Source organism: Neolamprologus multifasciatus, chromosome 4, assembly GCF_963576455.1.
Source record: "Neolamprologus multifasciatus chromosome 4, fNeoMul1.2, whole genome shotgun sequence".
In the NCBI taxonomy this organism is placed as follows: domain Eukaryota; kingdom Metazoa; phylum Chordata; class Actinopteri; order Cichliformes; family Cichlidae; genus Neolamprologus; species Neolamprologus multifasciatus.
Window position 1 is genome coordinate 21,610,107 of NC_140442.1, and position 17,002 is coordinate 21,627,108.

General features: G+C 42.6%; 2 protein-coding genes across 9 annotated transcripts in view; one reads left to right on the forward strand and one right to left on the reverse strand.

The window, feature by feature from the left end:
- The window catches only part of LOC146520388 (trinucleotide repeat-containing gene 6A protein-like), a 59,500-nt gene extending 47,200 nt beyond the window's left edge, over positions 1-12,300 (forward strand). For 4 of the 6 annotated variants that reach the window (XM_085158133.1, XM_085158132.1, XM_085158131.1 and 1 more), the window contains 16 exons: positions 61-221; positions 362-439; positions 1,411-1,578; positions 2,390-2,539; positions 3,323-3,442; positions 3,555-3,683; positions 3,828-3,902; positions 3,995-4,169; positions 4,403-4,537; positions 4,743-4,913; positions 4,998-5,138; positions 5,223-5,330; positions 5,447-5,674; positions 5,916-5,986; positions 6,105-6,244; positions 6,568-12,300. In XM_085158133.1, the coding sequence (XP_085014259.1) occupies positions 61-221; positions 362-439; positions 1,411-1,578; positions 2,390-2,539; positions 3,323-3,442; positions 3,555-3,683; positions 3,828-3,902; positions 3,995-4,169; positions 4,403-4,537; positions 4,743-4,913; positions 4,998-5,138; positions 5,223-5,330; positions 5,447-5,674; positions 5,916-5,986; positions 6,105-6,244; positions 6,568-6,916 (2,399 nt within the window). In that variant the 3' untranslated portion in view covers positions 6,917-12,300. The remainder of the gene's footprint in view (positions 1-60; positions 222-361; positions 440-1,410; positions 1,579-2,389; positions 2,540-3,322; positions 3,443-3,554; positions 3,684-3,827; positions 3,903-3,994; positions 4,170-4,402; positions 4,538-4,742; positions 4,914-4,997; positions 5,139-5,222; positions 5,331-5,446; positions 5,675-5,915; positions 5,987-6,104; positions 6,245-6,567) is intronic. The other 2 variants (XM_085158135.1, XM_085158136.1) reach the window with 1 other exon arrangement.
- A 1,205-nt stretch (positions 12,301-13,505) lies between these two features.
- On the reverse strand, positions 13,506-16,568 carry ndufab1b (NADH:ubiquinone oxidoreductase subunit AB1b). 3 transcript variants are annotated; one of them, XM_085158153.1, is made up of 5 exons: positions 16,336-16,568; positions 15,417-15,536; positions 14,989-15,076; positions 13,777-13,894; positions 13,506-13,694 (listed from the first exon to the last, which is right to left on the reverse strand). In XM_085158153.1, exons 1-4 carry the CDS (start codon positions 16,504-16,506, stop codon positions 13,803-13,805), a joined length of 471 nt encoding a protein of 156 aa, XP_085014279.1. In that variant the 5' UTR covers positions 16,507-16,568; the 3' UTR covers positions 13,506-13,694; positions 13,777-13,802. The 3 variants fall into 3 exon arrangements, with proteins under 3 accessions (XP_085014279.1, XP_085014278.1, XP_085014277.1); XM_085158152.1 differs by having other exon boundaries at positions 13,781-13,894; positions 16,336-16,567; XM_085158151.1 differs by having other exon boundaries at positions 13,506-13,698; positions 13,781-13,894; positions 16,336-16,566.
- Positions 16,569-17,002: the final 434 nt, after the last annotated feature.

The window sequence follows — 17,002 nt, forward strand, 5'->3', positions numbered from 1 at the left end:
AAAGAGGTGAATTTACTTGCTGATAATCAGTTTCTACATCTCTCCCTCCCGTCATGATAGCTCCAGGTCCCAAGCGCATGGACACATGGTGTAGTGACGAGATGGGAAATAGCTGGGACCAGGAAGAGGAAGTGGAGATCGGCATGTGGAGCAACAATCAACAGGACAGCAGATCCCATGACCAAGTCAGCTGGAACTACAAGCATAAAAGCTCTACTAAGGTACATTTATCTCATCTTTGCACTTTTTTTCTATTTGAAATGAGGCCATTTAATAAAGGGAGGGAGTTTTATTTATTTATTTATTTTAGAAGTTTTTAAAGCAGTCCTAACAGTGCTCCCCTCTGTCCACTCTGTTTCAGATGAACAAACCAGTCAACAAACAGGATGATCCCTGGATGAAACCCTTCATCGGCCAGTTCAGCAGCATGAACTTCTCTGTAAATATTATTAATCAGTCAGTTAAATATTCCCTGTGTTTGTGTCCCTCTAGCACACACGGAGCTATTGATAACTTTCTTAATGAAAGTAGTGTTTCGGAAGCAAAAACAGAAGCTGTAAGTACAGAGGAATGCTTTCCATTCACTATGAGACACTCGTTAAGTTAGTTTTCCACCAGATGACTAGGGCTGTGCAATATGACCAAAATCTCATATCCAGATATAAGTATTCTATCGTCCCGATAACGATATAAATCACAAAAATGTAACATTTTCTGTAAATTCTGTGAATCTCGGGCAGCTCGACTTGTGGGAAGTGTTTCCAGCTGCGCGTCATGTAGCTGGAGTCGAGTGTTTTAACAGATGCAAGAAACTACATTTTTAGACAGAAGTTGTAAAGGCCGCCGTTTTCTTTGTATTTATTACACGGCGTGCTGCAGGAAAAAGCCTGTTCTAACGTTTGAGTCTAAGGTTTCTTTTTTTAGCACCTGGCGGCTTTACTTCTCATCCGTAAATAATCTGCTCTTTCACGTGATTCCGTTTATTTTGAAAAGTCTCAACAGGATCTTGAGCTTTGTTGTGAAAGGTTTATGTGGAAAATAAACAAGCGGACACACAATGGCGTTACCGTCGTTGTTGCTAACCACAATGCATAAAAAGAGAAAGAGAGAACTTTAAGAAATTAATATAGCCACTACAGTGACCATCAAAACGATGAAAAAATATTGCCATAAAACAGTTTATTTTGCGACACCACGAAACAAACGATAGTGTAAAATGAAACAATAGACGTTTTTATATCGTCATCCGATATATCTCGTTACATCGAACAGCCCTACAGATGACTCATGTGTACGTTAAAGCATGCTGAAGTGTTTGGTTTTTCAAATGTAATAAGCCCTGATTCAAAGAATGCAAGATTTATGCTGTTCCGTCTCCATAATCACATTTTCTTGGCTTCGTTCTTGCAGAGGGACTCCCCTGATGACTCCATTAAGACTGGAGCAGGGATGGTGCAGGACAAGCGTATGGACATGGGCAGTATTGGGGACTTCAATGGAGTTATGGGGAAGAATTCTGGGTCTCGGCACCACCTCCACAAGGACTCCACCATGGATCGCAGTTCTTACTATGACAAGGTATGGAGAAGCATGAGCAGAGTTACATGTACAAGGTGTATTCTTTCCGGAGCTGTGCTGTATATGCAGGCTTGAGGTAAATAACTGATTCTCATAAAGGGTCGGGCAATGTCTTAGTCTGCTGTTATGGTGGGGTAGGTGTAGAATGAAGGTTTCGGAGGTTTCTTCCTGTTAAAAGGGAGTTTTTCCTTCCCACTGTCGCCAAAGTGCTTGCTCATAGGGGGTCATATGATTGTTGGGCTTTTCTCTGTATCTATGAAGCGCCTTGAGGCGACATTTGTTGTGATTTGGCGCTATATAAATAAAATTGAATTGAAGTGTGCCTCTGGCTGTACAGTGCCTCACAGTGGGGGTTTTAATACAGTGCAGCTTGCTGGTCTAAAACTAGTGTTTTATTTGATTCTTTCCTCATCATGTATCATTATCACTAGAAGCAAGCACATGTCAGTACAAACTGTTCCCGCTCAGTTTGGCTTGCTGCGTTTCCTTTAGCACAGTGTGCTCCTTCTTATTAACTCTTATTTCATCCTGCTATCTCGTTTCTACCATCACGTCCTTATTTTTAGCTTCTCATTCTTCTCGTACCTCTTTTGCTCCCCACACTGTCCACTCCCTGCAATTATTTCCTTTGTTTCTACACATTTGATTCTCTTTCCTCGACCTTCAACTTGTCTTTGGTTTCGGAAAAAAAAAAAAAAATTAACTTTCTTCTTTTTCTTCTTCCCTCTCTGTGCTTCTTTTGCTGCTGGTGTGCTTCCTGTCCCTGTGTGCTTACCGTCCATCTGCTGTGCACCTGGCCTTGCTTCTGCAGCTTTCACCCTCTGCTTACGATATCCCAGCTTCTGATGAACTCTCCTCCAATCAAAGCATGAGCCTTTCCCCCTCCAATTCTGCTCGGTCTGTCTCTTGTCTCAATTCTGGGCCGTCTGCTTCCCACTCTAGTTCTGGGGCTGCTGGGCAGGTGAGTGAAGAAGAATGAAGAGAGAGTTATCTTGAGACGTTAGAAATTCCCTGTTTGATATGAAGATTTTTCACTTGATGCGAAGAAAGAATTAAATCAGTGATTTTCTCCTGGTCACATGGGTAATACCAAAGCTTTGCCATTACTTTTAAGTAGGGGCAAGACTACCGGTGGCAGTCTTCCTTTTGAGCAGCAAAGAATACAAAGCTGTGTTTCCACCAGAAAAGTGTACACCAAGCATTGCTGGGGGGTTAATGATGCTCTGTTCTCCCGCAGTACTGCTTATGGTGTGGGACAGCTGTGTGATGAAGTCCTAACCAAAGACATCAGAGAGAGATGATTGGGGGGTGACTACCTTTTCAGGCAGTTATGGTTAAGAAAATGCCCACAGCAGGCTGCTTTATTAGTAACTTTAACGATTGTAGCCTGTTTAAAAATTATGTTTATGCACAGCATGGGCTCTATTTATGGCTGGAATATTTCAACAACCGTGGTAATAGTGGTGGAGAATTCCCACTTTAACTCTGCTCCAGAGAAACTGATGTTGGCTCTGAGCCTCATCCATAAAAATAGCTGTCTTGTTGTAATGGTGTGCCCTCTAGTGGACGTCATGGGATATTCAAATGGTGGGGGAGGTTTTTTGTTTGTCTTTCTTATGGCAAGCTTTGACTGCACACAAGCGTCTAACCTTGTGTGATTCATTCTCATTGTTTATCAGGGTTGTTTCTACACTGTTTTACATTTTTCTTCTCTGTTGTTGCCCCCCCCCCCCCCCCCGATTAGAATGTAAACCCAATGTTGGGCGGCAATACCGTAGCACAGGGCCGAGGTGGCCCCCAGTCCCAGCCCCCTCCTCAACCCAATCTTCGTAATCAAGTGCCTCCACCCATCCTGCCCGCTCAGGTACCCCACATAAAAATAAAACGCACAAAAGGTCGCACTCAGAGTGAGTTCTTGTCTCTATTACTCCTGATTGTTTTCCAACACTCAGTCCCAAATTATTGTTGTTGTTCAGGTTCCTTCATCCCTGTTGAAGTACCCGGGAGGCAATGGCGGTCTGAACCCTCTGTTTGGCCCTCAGCAGATGGCTGTTCTCAACCAGCTGTCACAGCTAAACCAGATCAACCAGATCAACCAATTACAGGTGAATACCGACAGAAAAGAAGTGTATAGCTTTAGATTTTTATTTCTAGTTTTAACATGAAAATAACATGACAGAAATGGAGCCATAATTCCTAACTGTAACATTATCAACATGATGGGTTTACATTATTCTATTTCTCTGCAGCGTCTTCTCCTCCAGCAGCAACAGCAGAAGGTTCAAAGCCAGAGACCCATGCCTATGGGACGTCAGACTGAACAGGTGTGTGTCTGGGTGCTACTAAATTGCATTAGTTGTCCCAGTGGTGTTAGCTCCTTAGTTGCTTTCTCTAACTGTGCACCTTCTGTCCTTAGACACGTCCAATTGGTTCCTCTCCATCACCGATGCAGCCACCACGACACATGGACCCCTCGCTGCTGAAGCCGGCCGCGCCCCTCAAGCCGTACCTGGATAACTACATGTCCCACAGCACCCCCGAGATGCTGAAGGATGCTGCCACTCTTGGATCCTTCAGCAACTTCCCTTTAAGTAAGTCAACTGCTACTGCTGTTATTACAGATTAGGCACCCTAATCATAAACTAGTTTGACTGTGTGGAGAAGTGAGGTGATACTTTTTATTTTACACTTAAGACCTCAGATTTGTAAGAAGATGATCATGAGCAGGATAGATCTTGGGGATTACATTTTAGTTTTACCTTTTAAAATATGCAGAGTGTTCTTGATTATCTGTTGACATGTACTCTTCTGTCCTGTTTCTCAGACTTGAATTCTAACCTGAATGTACCCCTGGACATGGGTGTTGGTGGTGGTGGTGGAGTGAGCTATAAAGAGCCACCCCAGTCCAGACTGAAGAAACTTTGGGCTACCGACCCTCCGGAGCAGACCAGCAAACCTGGTACAGACAAAGCATTTATAGTTTGTCACACTGCATGCTGTGGTATTGTTTGGCTTTCTGGGGGAGGTATCCATGAGGTGTTTACTATGTAAACAGTGAAAAAAAACATTGTTTTTTAAAGTGACTAAAGCATCCCCACACTTTTTCTCACTGCATACTTTAAACTCTGGCTTTAATGGTTTATATGTTTGTGTTTGTCCCACAGGTGCTATGTCGTCTGGGCTGCGTCTGGAGGACTCCTCCTTCTATGACTTAATTTCTCCTGGCCCCTCTCCCCTGAGTCCTCCCGGCCAATCAATGGGCTCGGTGGGCGATGGCTGGCCACCTCGTGCCAACTCCCCCCCGCCCCATGGAAACACTGTCACCTGGCCCCCAGGTACAGACACCTTTAAATCCACCAGAATCCCCGAAGTGTTTGCTTTGAACCCTGCTGATGTCTGCATGTGTTTTTTGTTCTCAGAGTTCCGGCCCGGGGAGCCTTGGAAAGGTTACCCCAACATTGACCCTGAGACTGACCCTTATGTGACCCCCGGCAGTGTCATCAACAACCTCTCCATCAACACCGTCCGCGACACAGACCACCTCAGGGACAGGAACAACGGTAGGCTGCGCACATGCCAGATCCCTCCCAATAACTGTAATGGTAGCACAGACCCACACTGACCCCTCCTGCTGATGTTTCTAGGGCCATCCTCATCACTGAACACCACGATGCCTTCTAACAGTGCCTGGTCATCCATTCGTGCCTCCAGCCACAGCGGTTCCCTCACCAGTACAGCACAAAGCACTTCAGGTGTGTAGTTTGGCTCTGCTTTAGTGAAGTTTAAATGTTTTCTTTACCTTATTTATTTATTGTAAACTTGAAAAAATTTGTTAAACGGGTTTTGTTTTTCTGCTCTCGCCTTGCAGCCAGACCCAGTGAGTCAAAGTGGTCTCCCGGCAGCAGTGTGTCAAACTCCTCCCTAGCTCATGAGCTTTGGAAGGTCCCCCTGCCTCCCAAGGCGCTGTCTGTGGCGGCCCCCTCCAGACCACCGCCTGGCCTAACCAGCCAGAAGCCCAGCCCTGCCTCCTCTGGCTGGGATGGCTCTGCCCTGAGGCTGGGGGGCTGGAGCACCGCTGAGTCCAGATACACACCTGGTAAGAGAAGCACATCCTTTAACCTTAATTCCATCTGCGAAATGAGCAGAACAGACTTTGGGGTTGTTGTTTTTTTTTTTGTTTGTTTGTTTGTTTTCAAAAGATTTCAAGACTGTATAGAGAAGCTTGTGATAAATTTTAAAATGCACGGCTCCTCTCCTGTGCAGCCTCAACTTGACCACAAAACCAGCTTTAGCATCCTATCCCAGCTGATGATTGACTATGGTGTATGTATTGACAGGTTCCAGTTGGGGTGACAGCAGCAGCTCAGGGAGAACCCAGTGGCTCGTTCTGAAAAATCTCACACCTCAGGTAGTTGTACTTTCATTCTGTTAACGTTATCACAATCATTACTTCCATGTTTTTCACATATTTTTCACCTCTTATCACTTCCCCTGTTTAACTCAACTTTTCTTTCCCCTTCTTCCAGATTGACGGCTCTACATTGAGGACTCTGTGCATGCAGCACGGCCCTCTGATCACATTCCACCTCAACCTGCCACATGGTAACGCTGTGGTATGCTACAGCTCCAAGGATGAGGCCGCTAAGGCCCAGAAGAGCCTGCACATGTAAGACTATCACACGCAAATACGGGCACTTCTTACTTTTATTTATTCGGCTTCTCTTAGAGCAGATGACCTTGAATAAAAACAGGCTGTTGATGCCAAATTAACTTGTCATAGACAGATTAATCACAGATTTTTTTGACACTCAGTCAGATGTCCCCTTTACAGATAACCCATGCATTCTTCCAGGCATATTACCCCCCTAAAATACTCCCAAAATTAAGTGGGGAATTTCAGTAGTGGACAGTTGGCTTTTTAAATGGATGGAAAAAGAGCCATATGATGTTGTGTACAGACAAAAAGTCTAACCTGCTCTGTTTCTACAGGTGTGTTTTGGGGAACACTACTATTCTGGCTGAGTTTGCCAGCGAGGAGGAAATCAGCCGTTTCTTTGCACAAGGGCAGTCAATGGCCACTCCCTCCTCTGGCTGGCAGACCCTCGGCTCCTCTCAGAGCAGAATGGATCAGTCTCACCCCTTTCCAAGCCGCGCTTCTGAACCCAACCAGTGGAACAGCAGCGACCTCCACAGCTCCTCCCTCTGGGGTGGGCCCAACTATTCCAGTAGCCTGTGGGGGACCCCCAGTGGCACCGAGGCAGGGAGGATCAGCAGCCCTTCTCCAATCACCTCCTTCCTCCCAGTTGATCACCTGACAGGGGGTGGGGACTCCATGTGAGCTGCCTGCCAGTGAAACAGGCTCGGGGAAGGGTCAGTAGAGAATTATCAATAATCAGCAGAATAGAGACACAAATGTAGTTCTATAAATGCAATGGCACTAGTTGGACTCTTTCTCATTTACAAGATATTCAACAAAACGGGGTCTCCCCTGTGGAAAACAAGTTACGTTTCTCTCTCTGCACATATGTCCACTTTGTTTTAGCCCAAAAACATATCAGTCGGAATACTTGAATCATGCAGGCCAATTCTATAATGTGAACGGATGGATATTTGCCTCCAGGTAGTGCTCTTTCAGACCGAAAAAAAGCTTCAATCGAGCTCATTATTATTATATATATTTTTGTTTCATTCGTCATGTTTATTTGAATTCCAATTCTTTTTAACATTTTATTTTTGTTTTACTTTTTTTTTTTGCATTTGTTTGCTGACAATGTTGGAGTATGAGCTTTTTTAACTTTGCACTGAATGTGTTGTTTTTTTTCTCAGTATAATCTGCAATATAGAGGGAGCAGCCAGTTTTTTCCAGTGTAGCTGTTTACTCATTGAGGTCCTTACTGTGTGTGTTTGTGAGAATTACTATGTGTGTGTCCGCGCGAGCTGTGAATGAGTACGTGTGCGCTCCTCTCTGCCTTGGCACGCCTACCTTACTGCGTTGTCGTGGAGTTCAAGATCAACAGATAGTTAAAAAATTAAACCTGACTTAGGATGATTATCTGGTGATAGTTCAAGTGACATTAAAAGTATTGCACCAATTGTTTTAAAACTAAAGAAAGTTGAGCTCTGCAGTGCAAAGGACTGTAGCCGCAGCTGGGACTAGTAAGCCCCGCCCACCCTAATATAGGGAGGCGGGGGATATCTAGCAAGCCCCTCCCCCTCCCTCCCTTTCTCATTAGCCCCCTGGCAGGCAGGTTTTAGTGGGAGGGAGGGGGGGGAACAGCACTTTCAGAATAGGCTTTCAATGTTTTGGAGGTGCCACACTGCAACCTCTTGTTTACAAGACTTGGGAGGCAGAAAGTGTGTTCATTCTTCATTTTAAAGAGAAGATGGAATAAAATTTTAAAAAATGCACAAAAAAATTTTAAAAACGCTTTTAAAAAAAAGATAAAAAATTTTTAAAAACAGAAAAAGTTTAAAAAAAACAAACAACTCTTACTGAGGATGAAGACGATGCTTTGTAACTCTGGGAATTCGGATCAGTGTTTTTTGGCCATGGCGTTGGTTATTTTGAACTATTCCTCTTTTTGTCTGCTAAATAACCAGCAATGGTTCTCAGGAAATCAAGCCAGTTTTCCCCCCTTGTAGTTTGAATTAAAGAAAAAAACTACTACTCCTTGTAGGAAAGGAAAATACAACTTCTAGCACTGAAAACTATGTAAAGGTCTGTAAGTTTTTGTTTTTGTTCTCTCTTTCTCTCTTTCTCTCTGCCAAATAACTGCTTTAAGCTGGAGAAGCTCAACACACTGCTTTCAATATGCTGTCTTTTGAGGGAGGGAGGTGAGGTGTGCGGGGAGGGGGAGGTCGAGGACACTCCCGGCATTCCCTCTCCTCCTACTCTTCCTCCTCCTCCACTCCACTGATGTTTAAAAAAAAATCAAGAGTGGGGATCGTTTAATGCGTGAGCGCGTGACTGTGAGCGGGGAAATCGTCGTGTCTCGTCAGACTTATAAACCAAGAGAAAGGCGACTCTGTATCTATGCATACTGTAGCCTCTCGCATTCACATGGCCTACTGAGAGGCGTTTATTTTTATTTTTTACTCCCTCTTCGACCATGTGTCACAATGTTTTAGCTGTTTAACAAACATTACTCGCTTTTCCTTTTTTTTAAAATTTCTCTCATTGCCACAAATGGTGTTTTGAAAAAAAATGGAACGAAGAGAAAAACAAAAACAAAAGTCAGAAAAAAAACAACAAAAAAACTCTCGTTTTGGTTGAAGAAAATATTTTAACAGTAAAAAAAGTCGTCCACATTTCATTGCCTTGATCCTAATTGTGTCCGAAGATGCAACAAGTCAAGTGGCTTCTACCTGTTTACAAAATGAATATGATTGTATTGTACTGTTTTATTTTCTTTCCTTTGGGGCAAAGGGGGGGAAGGTGGGGTATTCATCTGAAGTTCCTGACGTACGTGTGTGTGTGTGAATGTGAATTGTGGAGGTTTTGTGTGAGAACAGCGTGAATGTAAAATCCACCAGTGGCGTTTTTCTTCACAACAAGAGAATAACAGATTTATCTACCAGTGACTGTTTAGTTACTTTGATGCACAATTTGTTTGTTAGGGTCATGGGGGGGGAGAGAAGTGTCAGAGGGGTGCATGAACGACGAGTCAGCATTAGCGAAGCCATGGACCTTAATTATCTTTTCTTCATCGTGTTTGTGCGTGTCACCCCCCCCTCCTCCCTAGTTCTCTTCTCTCATGTAGGTTTTTATTTCAGAAGTACTAGAAGCTTTAGTCTTTTATTTTTTAAGCTTAGCCCGTGAATATTTAACAACTTCAAAGCAAATGCAGTGAGACAGAACCTTGAGTATTAGCCAGACTTGACAGTGATGTGTGCCAGTATTGAACCGCTCTCTACCAAATAATTCAATCATACAAAAAAATTAGTTTACTTAATTCCAGATCTCTTTGCTTATAAATATATATATAAATACATACTTACATATATCTCTTATTTGTATTTGTTGTCGTTGTGTTGAACAGTTGTTATCAAGTGGAACATCTGAGCTTTTTTTTTGTTGTTGTTGTTAGTTTTAGTCTGACACGTTGAACTGAGGAGACTTGGATTTTGCACTTGGGTGGATTCTAGAGGAAAAAGGCCGAAAGCAAAGCTGAGACAGATGTTTAGATTTTCAGGTCTCTCTGATGGAAAAGGTGCGCCTGTGAGTATTCGACAGGGTAGAGTGTGTGCGCGCGCACGCACGCGCGTGTGTGTGTACTGTGATTCGAGAAGATGGTGCTTTATTGGTCTCCCTTGGTTGGTGCACCTCCGGCTCTGAGCTGGGCCTGAATGTAGCTGAAACGGTTTTTAAAAGTATAAAAGACAGCGCAGCCTCAAATGTGCATGAGGGGCAACAAAAAAATTTGTAAATTTTTTTGTTTTTTGAGAAATTGAGCAGCAGTCACTGCTGCCGTGGTGTCGCTTGACTGAAACGAGGCGAGGAGGGGACGGGACTCGCGATTGGCTGCTTCTTCCTGGCTTTTCAGGGATAAAGGGTTGCACTTTTGCCTCCTCGCCGGCTTATCCAGGATCAGCTCCTCCTCTCCAACTCCTAAGCTTAACTACAGGGAGAGGAGACTCATAACTGACAGGAGGTCTGAGGCGGGGGGGAGGGGAGGGTGGGCTCTAAACTGTCTATATTCCCTTACTGCTCAATGACATTACTTTACACTTTGTTCATTCTGATTTTTGGCAGCGCTGTCGTTCCTGGCGCTGATTTGAGAGCAGCTTTGTCCATCCTCAGTATCCTTTTTTCTTTTAACTTTTTACCGGGACAAAGGCTGACCCCAGATCAGCAGCTCAGGTGGCAGCATTGCTGTGCTGTTAGAGAAGGGACAAGCAACGTCTGGAAAACGCCTCTCAATAATGTTGTTACTGTTTTGGTTCCATAATCGTATTTGTATCTACTGTCAGCCTGCGTGAGACTGTTTGTGAGAGTGTTTGTGTGTGTGTGAGTGAATACATCATCATGCCAAATCGAGGAGGGAGGGAAGGAAAGGGATAAATCCTTTATTGTTGTTGTTTGGTTGTAGTTGTGTACGTGTGCATACGTGTACTTAAAAAGCTGGACAATATTAAATGCTTGAAGATTTAAAAAAAAAAAAAAAAAAAATTAAAAAAGTCATTTGCAAAAGGATGATGTGAGGAAAACCTTTTTAGTAAAGTGAAAACCACCACGAGCAATGTACAATCCCCAGGGCTGCCAAGCAGCTTCCCGACAGGGCCAGACGAGGGGAAGGAAAGGAAAAGGAAGTAGCGGGCAGGAGGGAAGCTGGCTGGTGATACTCTACTACTTTTTAATGTTTAAGAAAAAAAATAATGTGACTTTTTTGTGTTTCTCTTGACTTAAATATCCTGTGAGTAAATGCTATATTATATCATAACACACCTGACGGCTCCTACAGTCGATCAAAAAGCGCTAAGGCTTATTTTTTTGACAGGAAAAACAGAAAAAAACAAACAAAAAAAAACAAAAAAGAAAAAATACAAAAACTGTGAGAATCTGCTGTCTTTTTTTTCTTTTTTTTTTGTCGTTTTACATTTAGTATGAACACACAAACAAACCCTGAAAAGCTTTAGTCTAACCAGCACAAAGATGTGGGCGGGTGGGGAGGGAAGGGTGGGTTTATCAGGGGGAAAAGGGTGGGTGTCGCTCAGAGAGACTATGCAGTGGAGTGTTTGAACCCAGGCTTACATGTCCACCTTGGGTTTTTCTTCTTCTTTTTTTCCCTGTCTTTAAATAAAACAAAAAAATAATTCCCAAAAAAATGAGTAAACACCGCTGAAATGGGATTCCCACTAATATTCCTCAAACGTGTCGTGCCATCGTTAAATTGTACAGCTAGTACAGCTACTAATAATAATAATACAAACTGAAAAACCTTTATTACCTAGCAAACGGTGGGCCAGTTGTAGCAGGAGGAGGAGGACAGGTTAAGATTTGCAAAAGTCCATTTTTGTCGATTTTTCTCGCAGCTCGAGCGAGGCCGGTGAAACTGCAAATTTTACACGACTACAGTGCTTTTTTTTCTTTTTATAGAGATTCTATCAATCCAGTGTGTAGTTGGATCACCTGTAAACCTATTATGCACATCGCTTTGGGAGACTGTTGAAACTATATATAAAATATATATATGAGAATATAATCGTACAGTGTCTATAATCAACGAGGGGGCGTCTTCCTCTCTTGCAAACAAAAACAGGAAGTACCTTTTTATTTTCAAACGTCTTCCTCGGGTCATCAAAGGATTTTATCTTTAAACTTCGGTGGAATCTGCACTTTTTGAAGGACAATCTTTATTTGTATGGGTATAAAAATTGACAAAATAAACGAAGTCGCCTGATATTAATGGTATAAAAAACCAACTCCAGTGTGCTCTAATAATGAATGTCTCCTCTGATGCTGTCTACTTGTTTGGTTTCATTTTAATCCTTTTATTCTCCTTCCTTGTTGCTTGGTTTGTTCTGTATTTTTTTCCCTCTTTATTTCTTTCTGGATTTTACTGCTCTTAAGAGAATCTGTACTAAGGTGTAGAGTAGTGAGTAGTAGGTCTTCTGTTGGCTGTACTCGTATACTGAATTACTGTTTGTAACCCGCTGGCTTCTGCAGCCAGCATACAAAGCTGTATAACTTGGGTACAACCCTCAATAAAAGACTAATACACAGCGGCCGCCTCCCAGAGTCTTTATTTCTCTCCGTGTGACTGAAAACTTCTGCTTCGTGTTCCCAACAACATCTCTGACTTCAGGAGACGCAGACATGCTGCTGTAAAGGAGGGAGCAGCTGAAAGTAGCTGCTGCTTTTGTTTGCTTGGACAACCTCTCAAGACAAGGTTATGTTTCCTGTGACATCAGGATTTTAAAGCCCTCTGAATGCTTTGGTTACTCAAAGAAAAGCTTTTAATTTGGTCTGGTTTATAGAAATCTGTCTTAGATTGAAAGAATTCAGTTTCGGTAAACTCCAACGCTGGGTTTGCTAATTTTATTATTGTGTAAACGTGTTAGTTGTGAGTTTATTTTTGACCCTTTAAACCAAAGTATCATATTTTATACACAAGTTTTTGAGACTTCTACATTTTTGTTTTTTCCCTTTAAAAAAAAAAGTTGCACCACAAAAACATACCCGATGTAGCAAATATGATAAAATTACTTTTTTTTTTTTTACTTTATTTTCATTTTTCATCAGGTTTACAAAGCCCACAATAGAATTTTCTGGCAATTATTTAATTGGCCAGGTTTTAAAGGGTTACATTTTTTATTTATATTTGTAAAGGTGCATTTGTTAGGGCTCAGGTCGGGTACTGAAATAAAAACACTTCAGTCCCAGTCCCAACGGGGGTCTCCAGACAGTAGCTCTCGAGGACTGGAGTTGGAGACCCCTGGCCTGGAGAAGACAGATTTATTTGAGCTGCTGGTGGATGGAGCTAAAGTTAATCTTCTGGTTCTGCAGATGAAAGCTCTTTGTATGTTTAAAGTATTTACTGATTAATGATGTGGCGCTATTTCAGCTTTATATACAGTCTAGAAACCACAGGCTTATATACTTAAGCTGTATTTTTGGGAGCTTTTTTCCTTTGACAGGTCAGTAGTGGATGCAGGTGGTGTAGGTGAGCCTCCCAGCATCAAGCTTCAGTCTACCTACAACCCAAAGTAGATGAGAAATGAAAATAGATTGATAGTTATCGCAAATCCCAGCCAGTGGAGACATCAACTAAAAGAACTGCAGCTGAATCTGGGTCCTTCCTTTTTACTGGACCCAAAGCGGAGTAACAGCAGACACAGAAGTGTACAATGTGTCTTTATTGATCTATTAATGACAAATTGTACATGGGACCACAGGGCAGAGCTGAAATGAGAACAAATCAAACCAGTGATATAATCTTGTTTAATATTGATTTTTTTTTTTTATCTCCAAGCTCTCCTGAACATGTTCATTTAAATACAGTCAAACACGAGACAGCTGAAGCCAACGTCGCCATAATGGACACGAGTTGAAGTAGGAAACTGTTTGGCGCCCATCTGCTTTACAAGAACTTCCTGTTGGGTGGGTGGAGGTGACCCTATCTGGGCACAAAGGAATATAAATTGAGCACCGACACAACAACGTGTGACCAAAGACAGAAAACGGGGCCTGATGATGACTTGCCTCTGGTGTGCTACAGAGCATATTACTCATAAACGTCTTTCTTGTCTGCGATGTACTGTACGATCTCCTCAGGAGTCATCAACTTCTCTGCTTCTGCATCTGGGATCTCAAAGCCTGCGGCACAAACAAGTTATTGGTTACGGCGTGTGCTAAAGTAGCCATGTGACATGCATCGATAATGCTGGACGAATAAGCAGCTTTCTGCACAGATGGTCACAAACATCTCGCTGGTACTACGTCCTCAACTGTAGGTCACACATATTAAAAGCTGTTAGTCTATTAACTTCACTGATCAAAATAAGAAAAAAAAAAGTCCTCTGAGTCCGATTTAAACTTTCTGCTAACTGCCAAAAATGATCTAAGAACCCTGTTCTCAGCATACTTCAGACCCGCCCAGGACATCATAGGTTTAGACAAATAAAGGCTCTGAAAGGACTTCCTGTAACCTGTTGAAGAACACCTGACCTTGTATGGAAGTGCATTAGTCCTGATGTAGTTATCAAATCTGCAATTTGACTAAGAAGTCACCACTGACACTCCTGCAAGCACTCATGCTAAATGGACTGATTCTTATAGAGCACTCTTCTTCTCTCTCAAAGCACCAACAGCACTGTATATACAGCACGCCTCATTCACGTTCCAATAAACACACTGAAGTTTTGGGTTTAGTATCTTGCCCAAAGATGCTTCGGATCAAACCACCAACCAATTAGCAGAATGCCTGCTCCATCTGCTGATCCACAGCCACCCCTGTTTAAAATTTACTTCCCAAACAGATTATATAAATCAGCTGAATTATTACAAGTCAAAAATTAAAAAGCAACAAACTGCAACCTTCATTAACCTTCTCAATCAATTTTCAAAATAAATCCAACAAATAAATGCTGTAGAATGATGTGTACTACAGTGTTTCTACCACAGGATATAATCTGAGCATATCCTGCTTTATGTGGGACGTCCACACAGAGTGTCGCATTTACCCTCTGAAGACAAACTTGACAGCACTTTGACACTGCAGACGCTCAACAGGCAGGAAGACTGCAAGACTGATGTTTCATATCCACATACTCCCACTGTGGCTGTACAACAGCAGTCACATTCTGCACTTCAGGCATCGTAGGAGTCAGAAACATCTCTTTTGCTGACTTAATGCCTAGAGCCACAGTTTGGAATAGTTTTCTATGCAGTATAAAGAGGTTTGCTCTCACCAAACTCATCTTCCATGGCCATGATGATCTCCACCTGGTCCAAGCTGTCCAAACCCAAATCTTTCATGAAGTGAGAGCTCGTCTGCAGCTGTGGAACAGAAACCAACCCGAGGGTTAGAAATTCAAGCTTACTTATACAAAAACTTACAAACACTACAGGCATTTGAGGGTGCTTTAAAATAAAAACAAAACCAAATCTACATGAGGAATGATAGTATTAATTTTAGATTGTTTTTTCAAGTTAAAAATCGAATTGTTATTAAATTCACTTCATTAAAATCAGTAAACTTTTCAAAAACAATTTCCATGACCCATTCTGGACAGGGATGAGTCACGATTGCCTAATTTCCCCTCACAGATGCCTGCGAATGTATTATATTCATACATGTTTCAGCTGGAATTCACTGAAGGTCTCTTGTTGTTCTCACCTTCTCTGGGTTGATCTTGTCGTAGAGCTTGAGTACATACATGACTCGTTCTTTGATGGTTTCTAGAGTGAGGGGGGGCAGGTCTCCGTACTGTCGGCACAGCACACCCACCGAGGGGATCTAAGGATTGCCAAGAAGAAGAAAGAGTTTATTAGTGCAGAGGGGAGTGGGGGTTTGTGATCATGCAGCCTGTACATTAGCTTTCCTCAAGTGAGTGTGTATTACAGTGTGAAAAGATGCAATATCTTCCAGTACACTGCAACAGTACAGATGTAAAGGCTGAAAAAGTTTATCCAAGTTTCAAAATAAAACTTAAATCTTACGGAACTTTGACCAAGAAGAAATCTGCGCTGCTTCTGAAGCTTTTAATGTGTGGCTGATTTTACTATCTCGTCTGTAATTACTGCGTTATGGTTTCATTTGACTAAATTTGCAATTAAACGCATTTATCAGCGCATTAGTGTTCACTTACAACTCTGCACGCAGCTTGCTAAAACACCTGTAACATTTTTTCTGTGTTATACAAACACACTTATCGTAATACACAGTAACATCCGCACTACAACAGTCTTTTACCTTTCTGCACATTAATACCCGATGTTTAGCCAGAATCAGCCGTGCAATGCCGAGTTAGAGAATGAAGTTGCAAGTGCAACAACACAAGTCTGTCAATGAAATCACCGACTTTGCTAACTAACTAGCTAACCAACAGGGCAAACATGGCTGTCCCGTTTTTAAAATCTAACGCCTCCGTGTTTCGTGTTTCTCTGCCACAACAACACAGAGTCGTTCAAAGCGAAATAAGCTGCTCGTGTGACACCGTGAACTCTCAGCCGGCTAGGCTGGCCCCGCAGGTCTGAAAGACATCGGTAGGTCACAGCGGCTAGGCCGCGATGGTTCAATGTTACCGGAGACTCACCCGGCTCTGGACGAGCCACCGCGTCCTCCGGCTGTCTGCTGCGAAGGAGAGAGGTCGGTGGACGGCCACTGCCTGGACGGCAGTGACTCTTAATGCGAGGTTACTGGAGCAAAGCCTCAGCGAGGGCCGAGCAAAGGAGCGAACACACTGCTGCAGGACACGAGCCGCCATGACGGAAAGCAGTTACTGAGAGCTACCAGCGTGCGAGGCGAAGAAGAAGAAAAGCGGGTCAAGGGCTCCGTGTTGCGCATGCGCACAGTGCAAACTTGTGTTTATTTCTAATTTGTCGCTTTATCTGCGCTTTTTTTAAAAAAACTATTTAAACACCGTCCATTTCTCACCACGAGCACATGGGCATTGAGAAACTGCCAATGACTTTGATTTAACTGGAAAATAAAAATGAACTTTCACATTCATAAAACAACACGTTGATTGTGCATATGAAACAAAAACAAGTATAGAAGTTGCTTTCAGCCCTTTAGGTGTACAATAAGAGCTCCTGCTAAAATGAAGTTAAATAAAAAATAATAAAGTCTACACAAATTAGACAATAAAAATGGACAAAGACAAACTTTTATTCTCAGTTTCTCTGACATGGATTAAGCTGTGTTTCTGTGTTTTTCCCTGTGTCGGCCTTTTCTCTGACTCCTCTGGTAGTTTTGACTGC

Excerpts from the sequence above, each read along its gene's own strand:
- ndufab1b (XM_085158153.1), bottom strand. The coding sequence starts at position 16,506 with ATGGCGGCTCGTGTCCTGCAGCAGTGTGTTCGCTCCTTTGCTCGGCCC. Across the intron at positions 15,537-16,335 it reads GGTGGCTCGTCCAGAGCCGG|ATCCCCTCGGTGGGTGTGCT; the intron begins GTGAGTCTCCGG and ends GGCAATCCTTAG. Across the intron at positions 15,077-15,416 it reads ACAAGATCAACCCAGAGAAG|CTGCAGACGAGCTCTCACTT; the intron begins GTGAGAACAACA and ends TCTGTTCCACAG.